Source organism: Toxotes jaculatrix, chromosome 10, assembly GCF_017976425.1.
Source record: "Toxotes jaculatrix isolate fToxJac2 chromosome 10, fToxJac2.pri, whole genome shotgun sequence".
NCBI classification, from domain to species: Eukaryota; Metazoa; Chordata; class Actinopteri; family Toxotidae; genus Toxotes; species Toxotes jaculatrix.
Genome location: NC_054403.1, coordinates 18,380,163 through 18,403,960, shown reverse-complemented (window position 1 = coordinate 18,403,960; position 23,798 = coordinate 18,380,163). Strand labels below are relative to the sequence as shown.

Here is a 23,798-nt window from a genome sequence, read left to right as displayed (position 1 = left end):
TGTAAAATATGTTTACAATTGAAATCGGGAGCACTTTTTCGAAACACTTTTAGAAACACTTTTTCTAAAGGGAAAGAAATGTTGACAGAAGAGAAACACCACCAAACTATATATGTAGCAAACATAAAAGCTTTCCATAACTTTACTTTCACAACTTTATTCATCCGAAGTTAAATCGTCCGGTTTGACTTCAGTGCACTGCTGCTCTACCCATTTTACCCATTTTACCCTTTTTTTTTTTTTTTTTTGGAAAACCATTTCTGTAGCTTCTACAATAGAGAGTGGAGGTAAGAGGTCAACAGAAGTTCATGCCGTGAACTGTCAGCACAGTCCTGTTTGATTATGTGAGTTCATACTTTAACAGCAGGCGTAATGCGTGCATGCCAGACGCAGTCCTTTGCAGTTAGCACTGTTCAACCCGCACTCGTACAACCAGCCCCGATGCAAACAGCACAGACAGGCCACTGTAAAACTTCTGGCCCAGGTTATTACAAGCTCATTGGCCAACAGAGCATCATAAAATTTGACAACATGAAATCTAAGTGTCGCTGAGGGAGGGAAAGGAGGAGTTGAGCGGTGTGTTTTTCTGAGTCTGATGTTACGAGAGCAAGTTGGAGTGGAAGTGACAGAAGGGAAAGTGGACAGGCAGAAAGATTTAAACCCTTTCTAAAAAAAAAAAAAAAAAGGGAGTACTAATGTGCTGCTAGAACTAGTTTGGAGTGATGAAAAAGAAGTAAGTGGTGTAAGGAGAAAAGAGTGGTGAGGAGAAAAAGTCAAGAGGAGTCTTCTGAGGGTTATAGACATGGACTTGTTCCCAAAACATTTAAAAAAATCTTTGGAGAGGGTAATAAAGTCTTTCTCTGACAACAGACTATTATTGGAATACACTTGAAGGAGGCATTAACCACTAACTTCCGATATTCATTTGCCAACAGTGCAAGTCTTGCTGTAGTTCTGTTCAGCTCCCAAGTGCTATGTAAATGTGCGTAACCCTCAATCACCCTACTAATGTTGTAAACAAGGCTTTGTTCCTCTTCATAACTTGCCTGGCTATGCAAGGGTTAAATTGAGGGGAGACAGACTGAGATCAGTCGCAGGTTATCTGTGCAGACATTCATCAGCATTCAGACTGCTGCTGGCTCAGACAGCATCCTACAGCACAGCACGCTTCAAAGTTGGAGAGACGGAGAGAAATAAGAGGAGAGAGAGTGAGACAGGCAGAGAGAAACCCTCCAGCCAGGAGAGTCACATGAAGTAACCTCATGCATGCATGGGCCTCTGCCATGCAAACTCTGGTCCTACATACATTAACAGTCACACAGCAGTGTTAAGCGAGTGGGTGCTACTTGCTTGTGAAAATTTTTGTAGAAAAAAATGCTGTCTGCCTTTTGTTTTATTTGAGCTGACACCGTCTTTTTTTTAGCTTTGTCTGCTTGTAGTTTACTGTATAAAAATGGTAAGTCAACTCAGGTTTAGTGATCACTTGTAGTACATTTAAACCAGTTAAACCAATTTAGTACAGAATTTAGAAATTGCCAAAACAATGATTGTTTAAAATGATTAAGAACATATTCTGCTGTACTGCTTTGACTGACATCATTTGTAGTAATCGAGAGAGATGATGCTGTGCCTCCAGAATATTAGAATGAGTATGAGCATGTGCAGATTATTCTGCGTGTTACCACAAGCTGTGACTTCATTCACGCTATGATATTCACGCTACAACGCATGCATGCATCTGCATGCAAATGTACATGTACATCCTCGCAACACACACAGTCATATACAGAGTTTCCTCGTATGATTATGGAAAGACAGGCGCACTCTCACACTTTGTAGTAACGTCCTCAGAATAAACTAAAATTACCTGACTGCTCTCCCTGTTGAGTATTAGATGACACACAGGAGCATGGGGCCCTTGAGCAGCCCAACACTGCCCAGACACAGCAGATGGAAAAGCCATTAGGTCAACAGTGGCTCACACAACTCCTGCCTCTGAGGGTTTGCTTTTACACAGTGTGAGGTATGGGTTCAAACATGAATCCTTCAAATTAAAAGCTGGGACTTCACTTTCCAGTGTTGTTATAGCCTGACTCAGCACATGTGAACAGCAGGGATAAGCCACCTATTGACTAACAAACTGCTCTTCCCTGGGCTGTTGAATGGATTAACTGAACAACCCAGACACAGACTGCACTTAAGGCAGCAATTTACATGCCGGTAACAAAAACTGACAAAAATGGCGTATAGACCATGTGCAAAGTACCCTAACACATTTCGATCACTATTTCAGGAAATTCTAACCACCAAGCATTTTTTTTACACCTAATAAAAATAAAATAATAGTGGGTTGTGTAGTGGCTTTTAGTTCCAGCGTGAGGCTGATGCTTCAAAACATTTCTTCACCCAAAATCTTTACTGTATGTAATTTCTCTGTCATGAAAAACTGTGGCTGTAGTCAGCTTGAATTTACTCAATTAGATTCCAAAGTTGTCAGTTTTAGGTTAGACAAAGTTAGAAAAAGTCCATCGAAACTTGTTAAATCACTTCTGCTGCGTGATGCACTTCTCCATTGTCCATCTGTGTGCCCAGTATGTTCCAATCATTGTTTTGCCAAATTATGAGTAAATAAACTGCTTTAGTGTCACTTTACTGGCCTTCTACAGCCCCACCAATATTTAGCCATATTTTGGCAAAACAATGAGTCTTTGCAACATACTGGGTATACAGATGGACAGCGAAGAAGTGGATTAGGCAGCAGGAGTCTTATGAGAGGTTTTATGAACGTTTCATGATGTTTTGATCATTTCTTTGCCGTGAAACTTGCTTCCATTGGAATGTTTTCTAACAGACATGAATCCAAGTGGGCCACCGTCGCTGTTCTTGATGTAGTAAACTACTAACTTTTTAAAAGCACTTTTCAAGTGTGCGTGAGTGTTCAATTGTAAAAGAAAGATGTTGAGCGGTGTATCACTTATACTTTTTCTTACTTCTAATTGTACAATTCTAATAAGACTTACAGTGCGCAACAGCGTAGCTCTGTTTCTTCTTAAGCTTCAATGCTTTTCAATTGAAAGGAGCCTGAGTTGTCTATAACCTTCAGAGCACCCACACAACTGCCTGTTAACAAGCCCAAACTGGTATGATTCAGCAACGTTTACGACAGCCTCAGCGCTGCCTGTTAGAAAATCTGCCACCATCGGGTCATTTTTCTTCCATTTTTCTGCTTTCATCTCCCCTTCAATCAGCAGGCAGGGTGCCGTGACACAACTACTCATTAGTAAGCAGCAGTGGGCAGGCGGAGATCGCTTTGCAAAGACAAACAACTTAATTAGTGGCGGCACAGCTTTAATAAGTTCAGCTCAAAATAGTTTGGAAAAGCGACTGAGAAACATAACATCACCAACACTGTAATTATGTCTGGGCTCGATTTGGATTTCACATTTAAAGGGGAGGGGACAATTATTGTGGCTGAGGTTTACTGAAGCTATTACTGTATTGTTGGTGTTCTCCTGGATGTGGTGTCAATAAGCCAACAAGTGATGCAAGTGTTTATATTGTAATAACATGAAGTTTGCGAGCCTTCGGTGATATGACGTTTATCGGAGCAGACATATGCACAGCCAACCCTCAGATGTAAATTTCTTCTGTGAGCATTGCCTTACATTACATACATCTGAGGAACTCAGATATATGAACCTGCAGTGACAACCCATATCCGCTTTGTGTCTGTGTGTTTGTGTGTGTATTTGTGTACTTTTGTGTGTGTGCTCATGCTCAGACTGTAAGGAGCAAAGAGAGAAAGGCGCTGTGCTTCCTGTACACTCCCAGCATTTCATCTGTTTCAGAAACACTTCTGTTCCCCTACACACCTGCACACACACACACACACACGCAAACATGTACCAGGCCTGCCAGGGTTTTTGGTTTTATTCAGAGCAGGATAAGCAGAGCTGGAGCATAATCATCCAACCCACCAAGCACTGGGGATACATTAACCTGTTTTTATCATTCCACTGTCTCTACACTGTGCATTGTAGATCACTCGGGTCAGATTTACGCAGGGAGACTTTGTTCTGCGTCTTTCATTCAGTTTGTGCTCATGATCTTCTGGTAATTGGTGCCTGATTATTAAGGTACTGTCTAATAATGCAATCAGGGGCTGCCTTATAACACATAGTTCAGAACAGCAAACTCAGACGAGAAACTGTGAAGCAGAGGTGTCGCATAGAGATATTAATTAAGATTACAAAACATTTACAAAGGCCACAGGTCAGCTGCATATGAGAAAATAATATTTTTTACTCAGTACAATTAATGGACTAGGAGCCAAGAACAAGAAGATGAACATTTAAAATACTGAAATGGATTTACATTCTAATTCACAAAGCAAAATCCATATACTGTTCTAATGCAACAACAGTAATGAAGAACACTCATAATGTGGACATTTTTAAGCTAAATTCACATTAATGTCCATTTTAGCTAGGCTTATGACAGTTGATTTAAAGTGTTATCACCTTTAAATCAAGCACACGATTAACTTTAAATAGTGACAAAATTCCGTAAGCTTTCACCTGCTTGTAAAGTAATGTGGTGTCATTAAGTTTAATAAAAACCTGCTGAGCCAGTAGCCTGTCGCAGCGATTAGCGCATTGGTTTGGATTCCAGCATGGGTCAGGTCACTTGCAGCAGCAGGGTTAGTGGTTATTGCAGAGTAGGCAGCTTGGTTAGCCTGCAGGGTAGAAGGAACCCAGATAGTCCCAAATGTGTGTGTGTGTGTGTGTGTGTGTGTGTGTGTGTGTGTGTGTGTGTGTGTACACACTGTGTGGGTGGGTGGGTATTATTGTGATGCCACAGCCAAGACAGGATGGAGACCCAGAGCCAAAGACCAGTAGACCAACACACAATGAGACTGAGCAGCCATCTGTCCCTCAGAGCTTTGCAGCATGGAGTGCTGAGCACCCACCCACCCAGAGGCACAAACACATACACACACCCACACATATACTATACACAATTCCCCAACACATTTAGCTGATGGATACTGTGCATTTGTAGGGCTGCATGTTGAAAGCACCATGCTTAAGTGATTTCTGAATCCCCAGAATTGGTTCCTCCACTGTGTCCTACTGAGCATTCTTCACAATCCATGAATGAATGAATGAAAATGTGAATGGATATATCGATAAATTTGACAATGTAAAATCAATGATCATATTTTTGTGCTCATATTTGGCAATTCCACGAGGCATCTGCTTTGCTGACGTTTTACAGCCGTTTTCATCAACACCAAAAAAGTTGCCGTGCGTTGTCGGGAGAAGGGTAGAGGATTCTGAATTGTTATGCAAACACCATTCTTCTTTTGTGTGTTTGTTTATTTCTTTCTTTCTTCTCTTCAAGGTTAAACAAGAAAGCAAAACAAAATATGCAAGGGATAAAGTTCAACAAAAACTGCCAGACAAAAATCTTATTTTCTATTCTTTTTCACTTTCCTGTGTATCATAGCTAAGGAGCCATGCAAGTGCTTTTTTTAAATGGGTGTGATGACTGATTTTAGAGCAAGTGTGAGGACTGCCTCCACACAGTGTTAACAACACATTCTGTTCGTCCTACCAAAAATGTCCCCAGGGTCCAAATACAGTTTCTTAGCAGACACACTAACTTACACAATATGAAAAGTGATTCCATAAAACTGTTGGAGCAGCATGGATGTGTAGAAGTAATGACTTTCAGTTTGGTACTGTTTGAGAGGATGTTTAACTCGGCTCTCATTATTGACAACCATACTGAATTATCAAATGTGTAGCTTTTACAGTGAAGTGCATGTTTTCACTGGCGTTATGAGTATGAAGGCATGTACTATACTGTACTGTAATTATGTCGAAATGTGTGAGTGCGTGTGAGTGTCTACAGATGTCCACATAGCCTAAATTATTCATGTCCCAGTGTGAATGTGTTACATTTTAAGTGCATGAAACCAAGTGTGGGTAGAGTCATACACAAAGACTACTCTGCAGCAGAGCAGGCAGCTCTCTGGCACAGAGGAAGGGAAAGTAAGAAGAGCGGGGTGGAAGAGCGAGAGGCAGCATACAAGAGGTAGGGCTGGACTTTTTAAGGTATTTTCAAACGAGATATAGGATGAGACAGTACCATGTATAACGATATAGTTTGATGTTGCGTAACATAACACGTTTCTTCCGTAAAGCTGTGCCAGTGTGCACCTCTCATCTCTAACACTGTTTGTACAGCATGGAGTTAGACACAGCGCTGGTCCACAGTGCCAGAGACAACCCATTGTTTCCCATACATAGGCTCTGCTTGGGCAGCCTGCCTAAGGTTTAAGGTGAATCTTACATTCAAACACCTAATTCCTCTCCTTCCAAACTAACAGATTTTTGGCCAAACACCTGTCTTGAGTTGCATGCATTGTAGTAACTGAGTTAGTGATGGTAGGCTCTAATGTTTTGCAGCTGTATATTTTCAAACTGGGAAGGAAATACATTTCCTTTTAACCACAGTCTGTTTTAATAAAAGTGTTTGTGATATCTCACATGTGGCTCACGTCATAAAAAATACCCAGATATATAATAATGAAATAATAAATAAATGAAGTACTGAAAAATACCATCAATCTCTCAAAGTGAAATTGAGATGATAATCCAGAAAGTCGATGTACAACTGTGTAAAACTGAAAAAGCAACAAATTCTCACATTTGCTGAGTGGGAACCAGCAAAAGTTTAAACATAATCATTTTTATTCACTAATTGGTTAAGGGACTAATTGTTCACAAACTCAGATTTATACATACATATGTTAAATTCATATATGCAAAGTGCAGTACACAGAAAACTATCACAATACACAAACACAAAAGAGAGAAAAAAAAAGCGATCAAATCTGGGCTATGAACAAACACCAGATGCCTTCCATTCTGATCTACAGAGTACAGCCAAATACAGATAGAGCCCTGCAAAATCCTCGGATAACACTGGCAAACCAGACTGAAAACATACGAACACAGACGCTCACGCGCTCGTATAGACAAAGATACCCAGACCATCATGTGAAAACAAAAGCCATCTCAGGCTCTGCTGGTTGGGTGTTGCGGTGTATTTCCTTCACTGGATAATATGTTCTAAAGGTTGCTGTGATACAAAGGTCCTTGTGCTATGAATAGTGCAACAAGGATTTAAAAAAAAAAGAAAAAAAAAAACAATATAAAGAATGCATCTGTTGTGTAAGGCCAGGGAGAACAACTGACCGCATGATTGCACAGCATACTGAACACATGGACATGGCATAAAGGTCAGAAAGGCAAGGTTTGGCTTCTCATAGCTACGGAGTATTAAGCAGTACTTTATTTAGACCTGATGCACTGAAACTCATCTGCTCTTTTGAAATGACGTAGACTACTTGTTGAAGAGTGGAATAGAATCAGACTGGAATCAGAGGTGAAATGCCTACAATTACTATTCAAGGTATTGGTCAGGGAACCACAGTAAGTGAAGGAATTGAAGCAATTCAGAATTGTCCCTGTCCTAATTTTCCACTGTAACCTTTAAGCAAAGCTGAAGCATTTAGTCGTTATTGCATGTAACCTTTTCATGTCGCCCACAGCACTGTTCATCTTCTTTATGGTAGCCAGTTCTGCTGTTATGGATTACTGTTAGATCACTGACTGCCATCTCTCTCTCTCTCTCTCTCTCTCTCTCGCTCTCTCTCTTACACTCCATCTCACACTCACTCTCTTTGTCCCTTTGCTTCTCTCTCCATCTCTTTATCTTCCCCTCTCTGCACTGCAGTGTAGGCAGAGACTTGTCTCCTCTAATTACACTGAAAATGATGTGATCATTCACCACAGAGAATCTCTAATGACATCTGACAAAACAAAAAGAAAAGTTTGTCAGGTGGGAAACTGAATCACACTGTGGTCTAGCTACAGGTCTAGTGTCTGGGAGGTTAACTTGAGGTCTGTGGAGCTGCAGCATAGGTGCATGTTTTCAACCACTGTCAACCATTCCTACAGTATCCAGTATTAATTGTGAACACAGCCTGTAAAGATGTGTTTCTGAGAGGCTAATATTTTTACTTCTGCACTATCAGAGATGTGTGGAGATGAATGCTTACACTTAACAGAGCTGATACAAGGATGTTTACTTATCTATATAAGATTGAACTGTTTGGCCTAAATTCTGAGCATCATTTCTGCACCAGACACCACTCATCACCTGCTCATTACCATCCCAACGGTGAAGCATAGTGGTGACAGCATCATGCTATGGGGTAATATTCAGCTGCAGGTAGAGGGATACTCGTTGGGTTTTGGGGAAGCTGAACAGAGCAATGTAAAGAGATATCTTTAAAGAAAACATAGTCCAGAGTGCTCAGGACCTCAGACTTCGCCTATGGTTCACCTTCCAACAGGACAATGATTCTAAGCATACAGCTCTGTGAATGTCCTTGAGCAGCCCAGCCAGAGCCCTGATTTGAACCCAATCAAACATCTCTGGAGAGATCTGAAAATGGCTGTCCACCACCGGTCCCCTTCAACCTGACAGAGCTCGATAGGACCTTAAGAGAAGAATGGCAGAAAATCCCCAAATCAGGGTGTGCAAAGCTTCTCGTGTTATACCCGATAAGACTTGAGGCTGTAATCGCTGTCAAAAGTGCTTCAACTGAGTGCTGAATGAAGGTCTAATCACTTACAGACTATTGGACTCCACCGTATGTCAAAGTCATATTTCAATTTTTCCATTTTAATAAATTTACAAAAATTGCAACATAACAAAATGTGAAAAATTGAAAGACTTTGAATACTTGGATGCAGTCTGCACACGGAGGTTGAAATCTTGTTGCAAACCAGTCTCAGAAAAAAATGAAATGTGAGATAGCTGAGTCGAAGTGTGTCCATGAAAAAAGTGAATTACAACACTTGATCAAATAAAATGCAGAACCCATTGAATAGCATACAGTTTACAGTTTTAAGACCTTGTAAGCAACTGTTTTGTGACTGAGTGCTGACTGCTACACATCATACATATCAGGTTTCCAGCATGTACCAAAACATACAAACACCAAAGCACAAATAACCATGTAATGTTCATACTAAATGTTCACAATGCCCACCCCTAACACACACATACAAACAGGCAACACACACTTCGAACCCTTCCACCAACACCACCCCAGAGGACCGCTCATTTACTGTTGCCTTCCCACCCTTTATTTTCTAATCAAGTGTGTCTCTCCGTACGGGCTCTCTCTCTCGGGCTCAGAGCATATGTTTGTGTGTGTGTGTGCATGTGTGACAGCGTTTGCAGCGCTGCGGCCCCCAGCGCATCAATAGCGCATGTTAGGAAGGTACCTTGGTATCCACCCCCCATGACTGACGGCTCCCATGCTTATTGGGGCTTTGTTGCCGTGGCAGCGTCTTATTATGTAAATGATGTCTCCCTGATGAGAAGGAGGCAGGCGCAGCCGTGATGTTCACTGCTCCAGACTGTGTAAAATTGGCTTCAGGGACCAGTGAAGGATCGCTGCTATATTTAGCAGTCGTCTTAACAATGTCTTTCTTCCCCATTCTTTCTCATATCCTCGAAACAGAAGGCTCACTCACATTTAGTACTTGCTTCATCGTTTTTTCACAGTGAGCACTAAAACATTACCTAAATTAACACACAGACACATACGAAAGCACACGCCAACATTTCATTTGAGAGTTTGACATTTACTACTTCAGGGTTTCATACACTGTGATTTTTAACCGTCCGCCATTTTATCTGAATTTCTTTTATCTTCTTCTCCCTGTTTAATATTTCGCTCCGAATGTATTACCCTTCCATTCTCTGTTCTCATCAATGCTGAATAAATGAGCTTTCTCTGAGGAATGGTACTAATGGCTTTCTGCTATATATCATCTTTCATATTCCAGCTCAAGAGAAGCCAATCCTAAGTGCCCCGGTCATTCCAGACATTAAACATGGCCCAAAGACGTGAATCTATACAGTGCGTATATGTGACGTTAAATTAGGTGCAGCTATTTCTTTTGTCCCTCTTCTCAGTATATATGTGTTAGTCATAATAGTCTTTCAGCTGTCTCTGAAGATGTGATTCTGTCCATACTCATTAGAGACCTAAGCCATACCAGTATTTAGGTTGTGTTAACCCCTACTCTCTGTCAGTCAAGACAGCTGGAAGCACAAACAAACACTTGCAAACTGTTGCCTCAGCCTTCACTCTAGAGACTGTGTCCATATCTCTATTCTAATGAAACTGCTATTTTGAGAGTGACCCAGAGATCAATATGGTCAATAGTATTAACCTCCAGAGTGCACAGCATCTCAGTGAAGGTAGTGGGGGTCAGTTGAGACCTTAATTAATGAGCAACAATTGAAATTGTTTACTCTTCCTAACACTTCCAGCTCCTGGAGCAATACAGCAACTACATCTTCTCTACATCCAAGTACATAGCAACGCTAAACCTCATATACAAATGACTTCCATATGCATGAGAAGCAATATTTTGGGGGAAGTTTAATGCAAGTTTTTTTCAAATTCCTGAAAATGATGGATGTTAAAGTCAGGAAAGGACTGTGGTCCTGGTTAGAATAATAAAAAGTATGAACAGCACGTTACTGCCTCCATTTGCACTGAAGGATTCAATTACACTTAATCAGGGAGAAGCCAGTTCGTTCAACACACACATTTCCGGCCGACATTTCCATTCTCTCAAAACAGTGATTTCTAATGCAAAATAGCTGCATATGAATGTAATTTACAGGTGGTTCTGCAATGGAAATTGTCAAAATGCAGGTGTCCAAAAGTGCTGATAATAAGACCAAGCCTTTCCAGTTTATATACAATACTGTATGTCTGAAAAGCTTAGGCTTTGAGGAAGTATAGTTTGCATCATAGCTTTCCTTTAATGGTTTCCTATAATATTTTGTGCATTGTCCCATTGTGTTTTATATAATACCCATGGAGACAGGATTTGGACAGTTTCTCTTTTTATCTGCACCACAAACAAAATACTGATATTCAAATGCAGTTTTCAGCCAACACCAGCACTTTAGAGACACGGTGCACCGGCACAATGTCATTAAAATAAATGCAAAACAACTATATCTTTAAACCCAAACCTGCTCTGCTCAGTCCTCACTGTCAGCATGGATATCATTAACTGAAATGGCTGGCTGCTATTTGTTCGTGCTGCCACACACTTCACTCACACACAATGTTGTGCGCTAAGAAACAGTTTCCAGGTTTTTAGAGAAGCACAGTTGGGCGTTTTTGACGTCTGGCATACCCAGAGCGCAAACAAATGATGGATCAGGCTGCATGAAGCGACTGCCAGCCTCTTACAAAAAATATCTTTCCCAATCTACCGATCCATCAGGTCAGCTCAGGACTTCCCTTCTGTTTCCACACTGATGTTTCTTCTCACAGGCAGTGAGCCCTGCTGAGGTTGGAACACTGATGCAAGCTGAAGCGAGGCCCTGTTTGTAACTTGCTTGTGAAAGGAGCTGCAGGATTGGAGAAGGGGAAGGAGCGGGTAATCCTGTTAACTATTCTCTGCATGTGCACAGAGGAGATGGTGGTCTGCTATTCTGGTGTCTTCCTGGTGAATCATCGCTATTGAGACTACAGCCTTGCTCAGAGTTAAGAAACTGCCAGTCACTCATCTGCATTCTGCTCAAACCAAAGGCAATCGTTTGCCCTAACCATCAGGGCTACAGAGGGTCTGCTGGCCAGTCAGATGCTGTCTCCCAGGCCTGCTCTATTCCAGCCAGTGGCTCCTGTTTATTACCACTGGTCCAGCCTTATCGCCTCCCTTTCTTACCTCGCCTTAATCCCCTTTATAATTTTCACCAACTTTAATTAGTTCATGTCCAGAGCAACTATTAATCCTGGGCATGATTTAAAATATAGAATCCAGCAGGCCATAAAACCTTTGAACACTACATGATTTGGAGACCTTGACTTCGCTCAGAAATATTTCACTGGTGTCACTCTGACCAGGAAACACCCCTCTCTTCAATCTTTAACACCTAATAATTGTACTTGAGGCTGCTCCAATCTCGCTATATTCTGTGCAGGTTGTCTTGAATGACGACAGCAACTCGCAGCTTCTATGGTAACCTTGGGATACTGTAATTGCTTCTGTGACCTCCTTGTTCCCTCAAAACCTACAATAGCTCTCCACAGTGTCAAACGTGGTCTATTCTAGTGGTATTTATAATGCTGTTTTCCATGAAAAACTGAAAAAAAAACAACATTAAGACTGAAAACTACAGCGCACTGACCCTTAAGTATAAGTCTGGCGTTCACTTTTATGTCTGCAATATGTTTGGGAAAAATACTGAATTCAAGTCTGAAGCAAACATGATGAAATTTCCTTGAAGGACTTGCTAAAGTTAGACGCACACATGCCCTCACAAAATTATACACTTGAATGTTTTCAGACCATCAGTGGTACCTTATTCTGAGATAAATGAAGAAGACATCTGTGGTATTCAGCCCCTGCAGAGCCACTTGTGACACATACTGTACACAGTCTGAAAGTGAGCTCAGGGTGGTGTGAAGGCTTACAGACAAATGAGTCAGTGCTGCCACATGCTCATCTGAACAGATGAGCTCTTTCCTTCAGCTTCATCAACAGCATTTGATATGCAATGAGCCCATTAGCTCTCAGAGCTGGATTGTCACACACCTGGCAAAGGTATATATGGGGATGAATTGATTTTGTTTGCCATTTGTCATCTCCTCTATATGATGAGAGTTTAGAAAAAAAAACATACGATGTTCAAATTCAAGTGTACTCTCTTCAGAGAGCAGTAAGCAGCCTAGATAAAGACAGAGTTAAGAGCAATTTTCTGCTGATGTCATCTGAGTCTAATTTAGCAGATAATAAGCCACTGGAAAAATTGTCATGCTCTCCACATCCTTGTGCTATTAAGGCTGTGCACTGAGAAGAAGACTGCTAACCTCCACTTGGCCTCTAGCTATTAGCATTTATAGGAAAAGGTTAGTAAGTCCCAAATAGCTTATGTCTTTTGTGGCATAGTTTTAAATATGCAGTGGAAAACGCAGTCATCGCCCTCTGAATTATTTGTGTTCTGGCCCTGTGGAGAGACATCATTTATTGTTATCAGGGCAGTTTGACACACATAGCCACAATTACGGGGATTATCTTTAGATGGGATTAACCACTGTAGCATAGAGTGCATTTTTGAAAGTAAAATTGCAGTAATCCAAAATCCACAGGTAGTAGATAATCCCACACCTATTTGTCAGAGTTCTGATCTGCACCATTATTTTGATGAAAGAATTCAGGTGTAGAAATTAGATTATTATCATCAGATATGTTCAACATCAGTGGACCACAGACAAATCTGAAGCTGGAAGTGATTTTATTACAGCACCAAATCATTATTTGGCTCGCAACTAACACTACACTTGCAACCTCCTGGATACAAAAATAAAAAAATATTGTTCACTTTGTAAAAATAAAATACTCTTGCTTGTCCCTCTCAGCTAAAATATCACTAATACGCAAAAATGTGGTGATTTGTGAGATTCCACATAACTGCATCTGCTACTGTGTCTGTGTTTTCCATTGTTTGGGAAACAGCAGCGAGATTCAGCAGAGAGCCAGATGTTTTAGCATTTATGGCCATTTTGTTAATGAGGATTAAAACCCTTTAGTCGCTCTGAGTGACAGTATTTAGGAAAAGGAAGCCAAATGACACGACCAACTTAATGTCTACCAAGAGGAGTATTACCGGATCAAGAAGTGACAAGGAGAAGAAGATGACTGAGAGAAACAGAAAGACCGAGAAGGTGAATACAAAAAAACAGCTATGCAGGGATACCACCGACATGTTTTCACTGGCTCTGTGGCCTGGCAACTTACAGCCCGAGGCAGGCATGTTGCAATAGGAACTGAGGGGACAGCTAGCAAAGCCATTCACCTTAGAAGACATGCAGCTCTGTGGATTACCAGCCGCAAGCTGACTAATGCACCAGAAGAGCCAGGTATTTAGAGATTTTAGGGGCAGAAACCTTCTGGCAGTTATGACGTAAGACAGAGCGTGAGTCCATTTCAAAGTCAAGAGAAATGAATAGGATGAAAAACGTGTTTTGCAGATATATTTCACCACTAATTCATAAATAACTTCAAACTTTGGCACAACCAACTCCAACGCTGTGGTTGGCATATTTAAAAGAACACAGCTTTCCTCCCAAAGAAACAAATTGTACCAAAATCCCAGAGAACACAACAGACTGGAAACCAGAAGCTAATCACAGGGCACCCAGTGTCACTCAGAAACCCAAGCTGACAGAGGAATTGAGGAGACGGGCTCTCAACATTGACCAAACAGCGATCAGCGTGCAAGTCAGCGATGGAGACTGGCAGATCTCTGATGCGAGGCGAGCCAGTTTCCTCCGGGCAGTGTGGCCGGATCTGCGTCAGTACCAGGAAAGCTTCTGACAGGGAACAACTCCGCCATCCTGACACCACAAATACTGAACTGAGCTGAACATGTCCTCACAAACCCCAATGTTTGCATGTGCCAAACTGTTTTTGTTGTGTTGGATATATTGTAGGGGTATATAGAGGTGAATGAGCTTCTCGTTTACCCTCTTTTTCTTTTTTTTTTGGAGAAAATTACCCCCAAAGAGAAAGAGAATATGTCACATTTTAATTTGTGCTGCCATCTTTAAAAGTACATTGTGACATACTGTGATGAAATTGGTGGTCTGGAAGGTTCAGCATAGACTGTACAGACGTGAAAAGAGCCTGAACTGAATTTTGTATTAGTATCTTAGAGGGGAAAAAATGATTTTAAGCTGACCCTGTCATCAGCAGAAAATCCTGTGAGCTTGCTGGGTTCAAGATTTATTTGGAATAATTTTCCAAACCCTGGGATTAGAATTTGAGGACCCCCCCAACCCCCCGCCATCCCTCCTGGCCTACCAGCTGAGCTTGTACACACCAGTGTGACTGAATGTGAAAGTGCACATGTTGTACTGAAGTAACCTGTCAATGTATGCACAGCAGTTTGAGTACGTTAACAGCTGGTCACAGCAAAAAAAACAGACGTAGCAACTTTACACTTGTGCATGTACTCTGAACTTTCAAACATTGAGTGAGACACGATAATAAAGTCTCACAGTGCAGATATTTACTTAATCTTATATGATGTCTTAATAATTAAACAATAGCCAAATGCTCCCTTGACTGTTATTCAAAGGGGCTTCTCAGAGAGTCAGCCATGAGATCGAAAGATCTTAATGACATTGTAGACAGCGTGCGGTTTTGCTGATGAGATTAGAGCAGGTGTCAGTGTTGAGGAGGACAGAGCTGCCTGTGTTGTGATTAATGAAGCAGGTCCAAACTCCTCTCTGGGTATCTATTGATTCAGTTCTCTGGCCGGCCTCGCGCTGAATTAATCTGCCCGCAAATATGCAAGACTTATGCCTTCTGCTCCGCTCGGACCTGCAATTTGAGGCAGACATGAATCTACTGGCTGACACTCACGACCCAAGAGGGGAGTCTATCAACGCACTGCACAGAGATGAAGTCTGAGGAGAGTGACAGGAGTGCAGTCTCTGCCCCAGTGAATGTGGGATTTATAATCTGCATACAGGAAAAGTGATAATAAAACTCAGAAAATAGAAAATGTGATGGAGACTATTAGATTGGATTGTATAACTGTCATGAGTCAGTCAGGGTGGAACCGTCTGCATAACTGATGCACAGTGGATTAATCCTGCTCTGTTAATGGGCATAAACAGTTCATAAAGTTCATCTCGCTGAGTTTGCAGGCTCTGGAAAGTTGCAAAGTTGAGAGTGTGTGTGTATGTCATGCTTTGACACATCACTTTGTCTGGACAACTTAGGTTCACAAGGACAGGGGGAAACTAACACAATGTGATTCACTGGTGTTGATACTGGAGCTCAGATGCACACCACCACCGCCTCCCTCTACCCCACCACATCTCTTTCTCTCTCTCTCTCTCTCTCCCTCTCTCTGTGCCTCTGCATACTTTCTGTTTTCACATGTACTGCTACAGGATGAATTATGGCCTTTCTGACTGAGCCACAGAACAGATTACTGTCACAAAACTCATACTTGCCAACCACAAGAAAATACCCTGTCATGAAATGACAAAAAGTGACTTTGTCACGGAGCCGCACAGTTTTAATGGCATGTCAGTTTTTGACATGATCACCACTGGGACCACCACAGAAAAAAATATATTAATTCAATATAATTTTATTTGGAGGGAAGTAACTCCTGAGAGAGTTTTCTTTCCATCCATCTGATTTCTATTCAGTTTCTCCGTTTCAACTTTTTTTAACAAACACTGCATTGTTGTGTGAAAGCGTTTTCAGTGGTAATGGATCATGTTGAATCAAGTAGGCATATAACTAATGTAACAATGATTACATACATTCCTGTGTAATTTTTCAGCCTGGCAAATTAGCAGCGATAACTGAGACACTCTGGACTGAGGGTAGATGAGAGGAAACGGGGGTATCAGTTCTGTTCTGAAAAAGCAGGGCAGTCAGAAGCTTCAGTAGGCCAACAGCTTGCAGGAAAAAAGCTGTGGAGATGGCAGGTGGTTCCGGCTTTAATGGACTGTTTCCCTGAAATAATTTGTGGGACAGGTGGTTGCCAACGTTGGCAGGGTCAGTACTGATATTCCCCGCGCAATTCCCTGCTCTTGTGCCTTTCAAGTCTCTGATGGAGGGCAGCTGGCACGGAGTGGACCTCTCAGTGATGCAGATTGTGAACTGCAGTTTTTTTTTCCCCCCCTAAAATTGGAATGCAGCAGAGTCACACCAGCTTTTAGCTTTCAGCTGTGTATCTATAAAACTAGAACGAGCTTTGTTGAGAATTCTTGGTTTGGTGCAGCGTTTGGTGTCTCATCCGAGAGTTTTGGAGACGGCGCTGCCCTAGAGCTTAAATGAGTCAGCCATTCACACATGCCATTGATTTCCAGAGGGAGATGAGAGGGAAAGTTGCTGTGGAGGTTAATCTAGAAATCAATTCTTTTGAGCATATCTTGCTCACTGCATTGTCAGCAAAACATGCCTGGCTAGTTTTCTTTTAGCGTCATTGGTTAGTTATGATTGCCGATGTTTTTTAATTATTTGTCAGGCACCATGTACAAAGACATTAATCACTTACAAAGAAAAGAAATGTTATTTGGATACGAGGCCCTTCAGTCCCTGGACAGGTAAACTTTTAAAAAAGTCTTTTCTAAATGATCAGGATAGATGAGACAAAATAATTGTTGTTATTTCTAAAATTGAGAAAATTGATGGAGTAGGTTCTTGTAGATGCATCATTATTTGCAGTAAATGCATCAAATGAGGAGAATGACTAAAAATAAAACATAGGTCGATTATGTAATCATATCCTCAAATTAAGTTAAGAAAATGCGACTAAAACAAACTCAGACGTACATAGTTAGAATGATATTTAATTATTTTAAAGTTTAGTATTTTTTCTTTGCTGGTTTGAATTTGTATTTTCTGTGTATTCTCACTGAGTGTAAGTTCACAGTGCAGTCTGCTCAGTATGGGATCTTATGATAAGGTAAAATATTCTTATCTCACTGGTTCATTATCCTTTAATAACTGACCTCTGAGCTGCTGGTACTTCTGGAGGACAGAAACTTTCATGGACCAGTTAGAAATGAAATAAATGTGAAGAACAACTGAAGAAAAGTTTCTGCACACAGGCTGTGTTTAGTGTAGTGTGCTATAGACCCATCATTACTGTATGAACCACTCATAGTAACATCAACAAGCCACGTCGTCACTTGCAGCAAGAAGCGCAGCCAAAATAAGCCCATTAGGTTTATTGATTTGTTGAGAGCACCTTAAACAGAGCCGGAACCTGACAACAAGGAGATCCAGTTGAATTGCTGTACTGTAAATAAAGAGGAAGGCTGCGATGGGCAGGCTGCCACGGTTTTAAATGCAGTCTGTTACACTACAGGAAATTCGTGCGTGTACATTGACCATTAAAATATCTTAAGCCAGTGGAAAGCCGTGAATCCCGATTCCAACAAAGCCTACAAAGACAACAGAATAAGGTTTTTGAGGGTGAAATCGTCGCCTGTAGGTTTGCAAACAAATGTACTGACGCAATAAAACTGCATCATTGTCAACCAGCGCATGATTTATTCATTTATTTATTTATAATTGTTTAATAGAAAAACCGAGCACCAAGACAAAGGTGCAGTAATGTGTGTGCCGGTGCGTAAAGTGTCGTGCACATCCCCGGCGCTACAGTGATTAGTACCGCCAGGTTTCTCTGGTAACCCCGTCTCCGCTCTGTCTCCATGGCAATGGATAGGCAGTTTACTTCCTATTCTTTCGCCTGAGAGGTAAAGGGCCTGATTTTTACGCCATAGGGTCATAAGCTCCGGCTACGAGACCGAAAAGGCTCCGCGCTTCGTGATAGTACAGCTGTGATGAGAATGTGCGGCTCAGTATGCGGATAAGGTGCGAGAGACAAACACAAAGGGACATTTCAACAGGATGCCAGCGACACATTAGGTTATCACTGCCATCGCTCCAGCGTTATGTTTACTTTTCATGGGGGGAAAAAAATCCCTTTTTGTGCGCAGTCTGTGCCACTGTACCCTACAGGTCTGCCACATCGTCGCTTTGTCTAATTGTCTCTGTTCTTGACGATCATCAAGTCAATGCAAGTAAAGCATGTGATCTCAAACCAACACATCGTGCAGCATATAGGCCTACAGTAGCAACTGCTTAGATCTCAAACAGCAATATCCACATGCACCGTGCTGGGAATGGCTCAGCATCATCCAGTGGCTGCTATTGTTTTCAGCCTAACCTCAAAGGGTGATTTGAGCACCATGCAGGAAATGAATGGGTGCACGGCCTCGATAAAAAAATAATAATAATAATAAAAAAATAATTTTAAAAAACCTGGGTTTTAAGGGGTAAAGCAGTCTGTACAATGCAAGGTTCGCCTCTTACCCTTGGAAGCATCCTTGTCTTCTTTAGGCTTCGCCACTTTTCCGCTCATAGATCCCAGTTTGGATGTGTAATTCCCGATTTAGATAAGAATCGAAATCCTTTTAATTGCCGAATGTCTTCAATGAAATCCTTACCAAAGGCTCCTGGTGCTGAGATAAGGGTTCTGTGGATAGAGAAATATTCATCCAAATTACATTTTCCTATAAAAACACAGCAGCAACGTTTGGTGTGAAAGTGGGGCTACATAACGAGACAATGGACCGTGGGAGCTACTCAGGCTGCAAGGTGTTTATCAATTGGCTATCAATGAAAACATCCAACTATTGATGCTCTCTAAACACACTCACATGCCACACGACAAAGAGCCCATATGGCTCCAATAAACACCAAGAACCAGCCTATGTGCCTGTCTATCTTTGCACAGTCTCCCCAGTGTTTTTAAAGCCACGCTTTAACCTACCTTATCTCCTCCACGTTTTCCGCTACATCAATGCACATTGATGAAAGGAAACGCTCCCACCATGAATCCCGTTATGTTGCATACAAAAAAAATCACGACCTGCTCTACTGTGACAAAGGAGAAGAGCAAAAAGCTGCGAAATGGAGCGCAGGGGCTTTTTCTTCCCCCCCGGAGGTGTTCAGTCAACGTTGAAAAGAAAAAAAAAAAATACAAGTGAAAACACTGAACCGTCCTATCTACAAACAAACCCCGGGAGAAATGCCATCCAATGTAGCTTCTGCGACCAGGTTTTCTTGTCTGAGGCTTTTCTTCTTCTTCTTCTTCTTTCCTCCTGACGAGCTCTGCTCCTCTAAACGCTCGGCAGACAGAATCAACAGGATACACAACGTGAGAGCGCTCCCCCCGTTACAGCGCCGATTCACACCGTGGACATTTGTCTTTTTGACTTCAGGACCACTGCCGAGAGGACAACGAGCCGCTCCATCCAAACATGAGGCCAGCGTGCGAGCTGTGTTGTCGACGCGGTGAAGAATTAAAGCAGGAGCTTGTGCTGCATGGTGCACACCATCTTGCTGTTGCTCTCATGCACTCGCCTTTGCGGAGCCATGCGTTACCCCCATTCACACACACAGCCTGCGCATTTTCTTCTTACACGGTCTGAGGTGTTGTTCTTTGACTTTATATAAATGCAGGACACGCAGTTTTCAACATAGGGCTCTTTGAAGGAAAAAAAAAAAGTATAAAAAATAATAAGTGGTCTACTAAATTTTGTGGCTTATAATACTTATCTGACCGTTTAATTATAATCTCAAAAACTCCACCCTATTACAAGTGCAGGAGATATTTATTGCATATGATTTGTACATAAAACTACTTGTATTATATAAAACAAGAGAATTAAAGCACTGCAACTTGTGAAAATGACAACTTGGTTCGGTTTGGGTACTGAAATGCATAATTTCCCCAAAGTCTCTGTTCTAATAGTTTAATGCACTTGCAGTGCTGAGACTGTGTGGTGCAGCACACAGGGTTGAAGTTGCAGTATCCACCATAACAGAGTTCACTTCATCTTGTTTACTTAATAATATAACAGTGAATGAAACAGTAGAAACTGAAATCACACTTAGGCTTAAGAACAAATCAGCACTATAAATTCTATAACATTAAAAGAAAAAAGTCAATGTGTAATGGAAAGCAGTACATCAGATCCTCCTGCAACAATCACTTATCTTATTTTGACACTACCCACCTGTGGGTGGGAAGGTTCACCCAAATCATATTTTCTTACTCACTCATGCAAAAGCTTTGGTTTAATTTGCCTGGGTTTTCAACTATCCATCTCCAGCATTAGGCTACTGCTGTGACTCCAGTAGAAGATGGCAAAGTTTTGTCATAACAAAGCAAGCAAGATCCATCATGAGGCCTTACTGTGGAAAATTCTATGCTTCATAGTTTTATCAGTGTTTCAGCTGACACTGACATTTGTGTTGACTAATAATGAAAGCTATTCGTTATAGAGTGTTGGTGTCCAGAAATATGCTTAAATTTAAAGTTTAAAGAATGTGAGTTTCTTACCTTTAAAACCTGGACATGCGAAGCCTAAAAGTCACACCTCATCCTTCATTTGGACTCACATGAAACCATCCAGTTCCAAATGGTGAGTGAACCACTTTGACTCTGAGTCAAAAATTCAATCCAAATCCAAATTGTTTTCTGGCCTCTTAATCCACTTTTAAGGTCACTGGTGTTATTATAATGACGAGTATTATTTTTTATCAGCTTTCATTCTGAAGTCCCAGTCCAATCCTAGTCCGGTCTTTGTGGGCATTATGTCACATCTCTCAGCCTTGCAGGTCTGTTAGCACTCTGTGGCAGCAGAGGAAAAAGATCTGCGGGTTGAGGGTTACAAGATCTATATGGTTGCTATTTTTAGAAGAAACTGGAGGCCTGTCAAACTTTCTTCACATGCTCGAATCTTCCTGAGACATTTAAGGCACACTGGTGCCTGTTTAGCCTGTCTCAAGGAGTAGCTCTGCCTCAAATGGTCAAATCATTGCCCTTTTAAAACAGCGTTTACTCTGATATTATTACTTTCTCCAGTTGTTAAGACAAATTGAACTCAAATTAAGCTAAATTATGATCCTGCCAGGCTTTCAAGCATATCTAATCTGTTAGACTGAGGAAGATTATTGTCATCTAACGTTTTTCATCTTTTAGTTGCGTTGCATTGTGACTGTTTCTGTCATGAGCCATACTGGAAGCAGTAGGCTCCATTTTTAACAATGCTGACTGTTATTCCTGGTAGATTTTCTGCTTGTCCCAGTGGTTATTTCCATAAATCTTTTGTGGAGACAGCTAAGTCATTGTCCATGTGCCTTTTTGTTGTTTTTAAACCATAAATTCAAGCCATCTACTACTTTCAGTGCCCCCTCCGTTTAGAGTTCTTAGCTCGTTTTTTGGAGAAAATGTATTGATTCATTCCTTTTTTCTTAAATCATGAAATCTGACAGCTCATTAGCATTTACCGGCACTGAAAGGGTGCACGGTTATTATTTATGATAGTGGCATCTATCTTAGCACCAGACTAGAATCGAGAAGACTGTGAATCAATAGGAGCTGACCACTCAGTAGCTGAGGGGTCAAGGAGGTTACACTGGGAGAGGGGGTGGTGGTCAGTGGCTCGATGTCTTCATAAGGGATGCAATCACTCGTTTAGCCAACCAAAACCAGCACTATCACACATGCACAAACACACACAATGCTTGCAAATCATAAACACAATGCATGCATTAAATGAGCAGCGAGCCTTGTCTGAAAGAAAATTTGTATGAAATTACTAATTTATATGTAAATTAATTAAACCTCATCAAGCATTATGTGTGAAAACTTGTCGTTGAGTGGTCTCAGATTGGGCTTTTTTATAGTATGGTAAGTGAAACCTTGACAAAAACATGAACTTAGGTTTAACCAATCTAAATTTTCCTAATCTTAAATAACTTATCCTAAATTTTACCATAACATTTCTACATATAAACCAAACTTTAACCCCAAAACTGAGCCAAAACCTAACTGAACAGGGGCAGTGGGTTCATTTTGGTTTGTCATGGATTGAACTTTGTGGTATTACTACCACAGCTGGGCAGAACTGGGCATTGCAGAATTATTACTGGTCATGAAAATATGAACCCCATGTCTTTCAGTGTTGTATAAACTGTTACGCTGACAAGATATCATGCACCAAGTGAGTAAGGCTTCCAGAGTTTATAAAGAGGCAGTAATGGAAAGGATGGCTGTGTGGTGTAATCGGGGTGTATTTTAAATTACACTTACATGCCCGAAGTGGTATTCCAAGTGTTTTTATATAACTGAGATGTTAGTGGAGTAATGTTATCATAAGACTCCAAAAGGTGTTTGTTACTGTACATAATGAGTTATACAGTGTGAGTGTGGAAAAGAGGTAGAGCTCAGACTCACCAACTGGACGTGTTTATGTTGGGAATGAGGTATAAAGAGCGAGGGTTAGAGAGACTGTAAATGTCAGCGGGTTGAGTTCCCACTGTGTCCATGGCCTGTGGCCCCCTTTGACCTTTCCAACAGGGCATCACACTACAGTGCTACATTCACCCCCAGCCTGTTTAAAGCAAAGCAAACTCAGCAAACTACGCGTGGTTTGTCACATACGACCATTTCCCATGATAAATGTCTGGCAGATACATAAACCTAACAAGCGATGAACTGATAAGTACCTTTTGATCAGAACTGATATGGGGTTATTTGCCAGTAGACTGTGTTAGGTAGTACAGTATGAAATATTTACTAAAACGTTCTTTTGAGAAGCAAGTTAGGTAATGATTTTATGATGCCCATTCTGGGCCATTAAACCATCAAAGATAATTAAAGATAACATGGAAATGGATTCTAAAAGATACACTTAAGTTATTTTCATTGCAGGCATGAACCACCTTACATCTGCAAATTTCCTCCCAACTAAACTGTTAATGCTTTGAAAATCAACCGGACCATTGATTGTTAGTACGTGTGAAATTTTTCTTAGCAACTAAAGAGAGAAAGTAAAATCCAAGCATTCATAAAACTCAATAAATGTGTTCCAGCCGCACAGTATACCGCAGTATGCCACCGTCAGTTGTTCAGTAGAGAAAGTTCAAAGTGTGGGAGGATTTTAGTTACATTTGTGATTTTAGGTGGGTTAATTGTTATTTCCATGAGTGTTATTTAAGCTAATAAGATGATGGGGACTTGGTATTCCAGGGAAGAACAAATCACTCAAGGCAGCATGGTGACATTTGGTG

At 41.2% G+C, this 23,798-nt stretch overlaps 1 protein-coding gene across 3 annotated transcripts in view; it reads right to left on the bottom strand.

Moving 5' to 3' along the window:
• Window positions 1–21,331, bottom strand: part of fgf13a (fibroblast growth factor 13a) — a 91,073-nt gene extending 69,742 nt beyond the window's left edge. For 2 of the 3 annotated variants that reach the window (XM_041048778.1, XM_041048781.1), the window contains exons 1-2: window positions 21,064–21,331; window positions 19,029–19,191 (exon numbers count right to left, since the gene is read on the bottom strand). In XM_041048778.1, coding sequence (XP_040904712.1) covers window positions 19,029–19,077 — 49 coding nt within the window. In that variant the 5' untranslated portion in view covers window positions 19,078–19,191; window positions 21,064–21,331. The remainder of the gene's footprint in view (window positions 1–19,028; window positions 19,192–21,063) is intronic. The other variant, XM_041048779.1, reaches the window with a different exon arrangement.
• Between the last annotated feature and the right edge of the window lie 2,467 nt (window positions 21,332–23,798).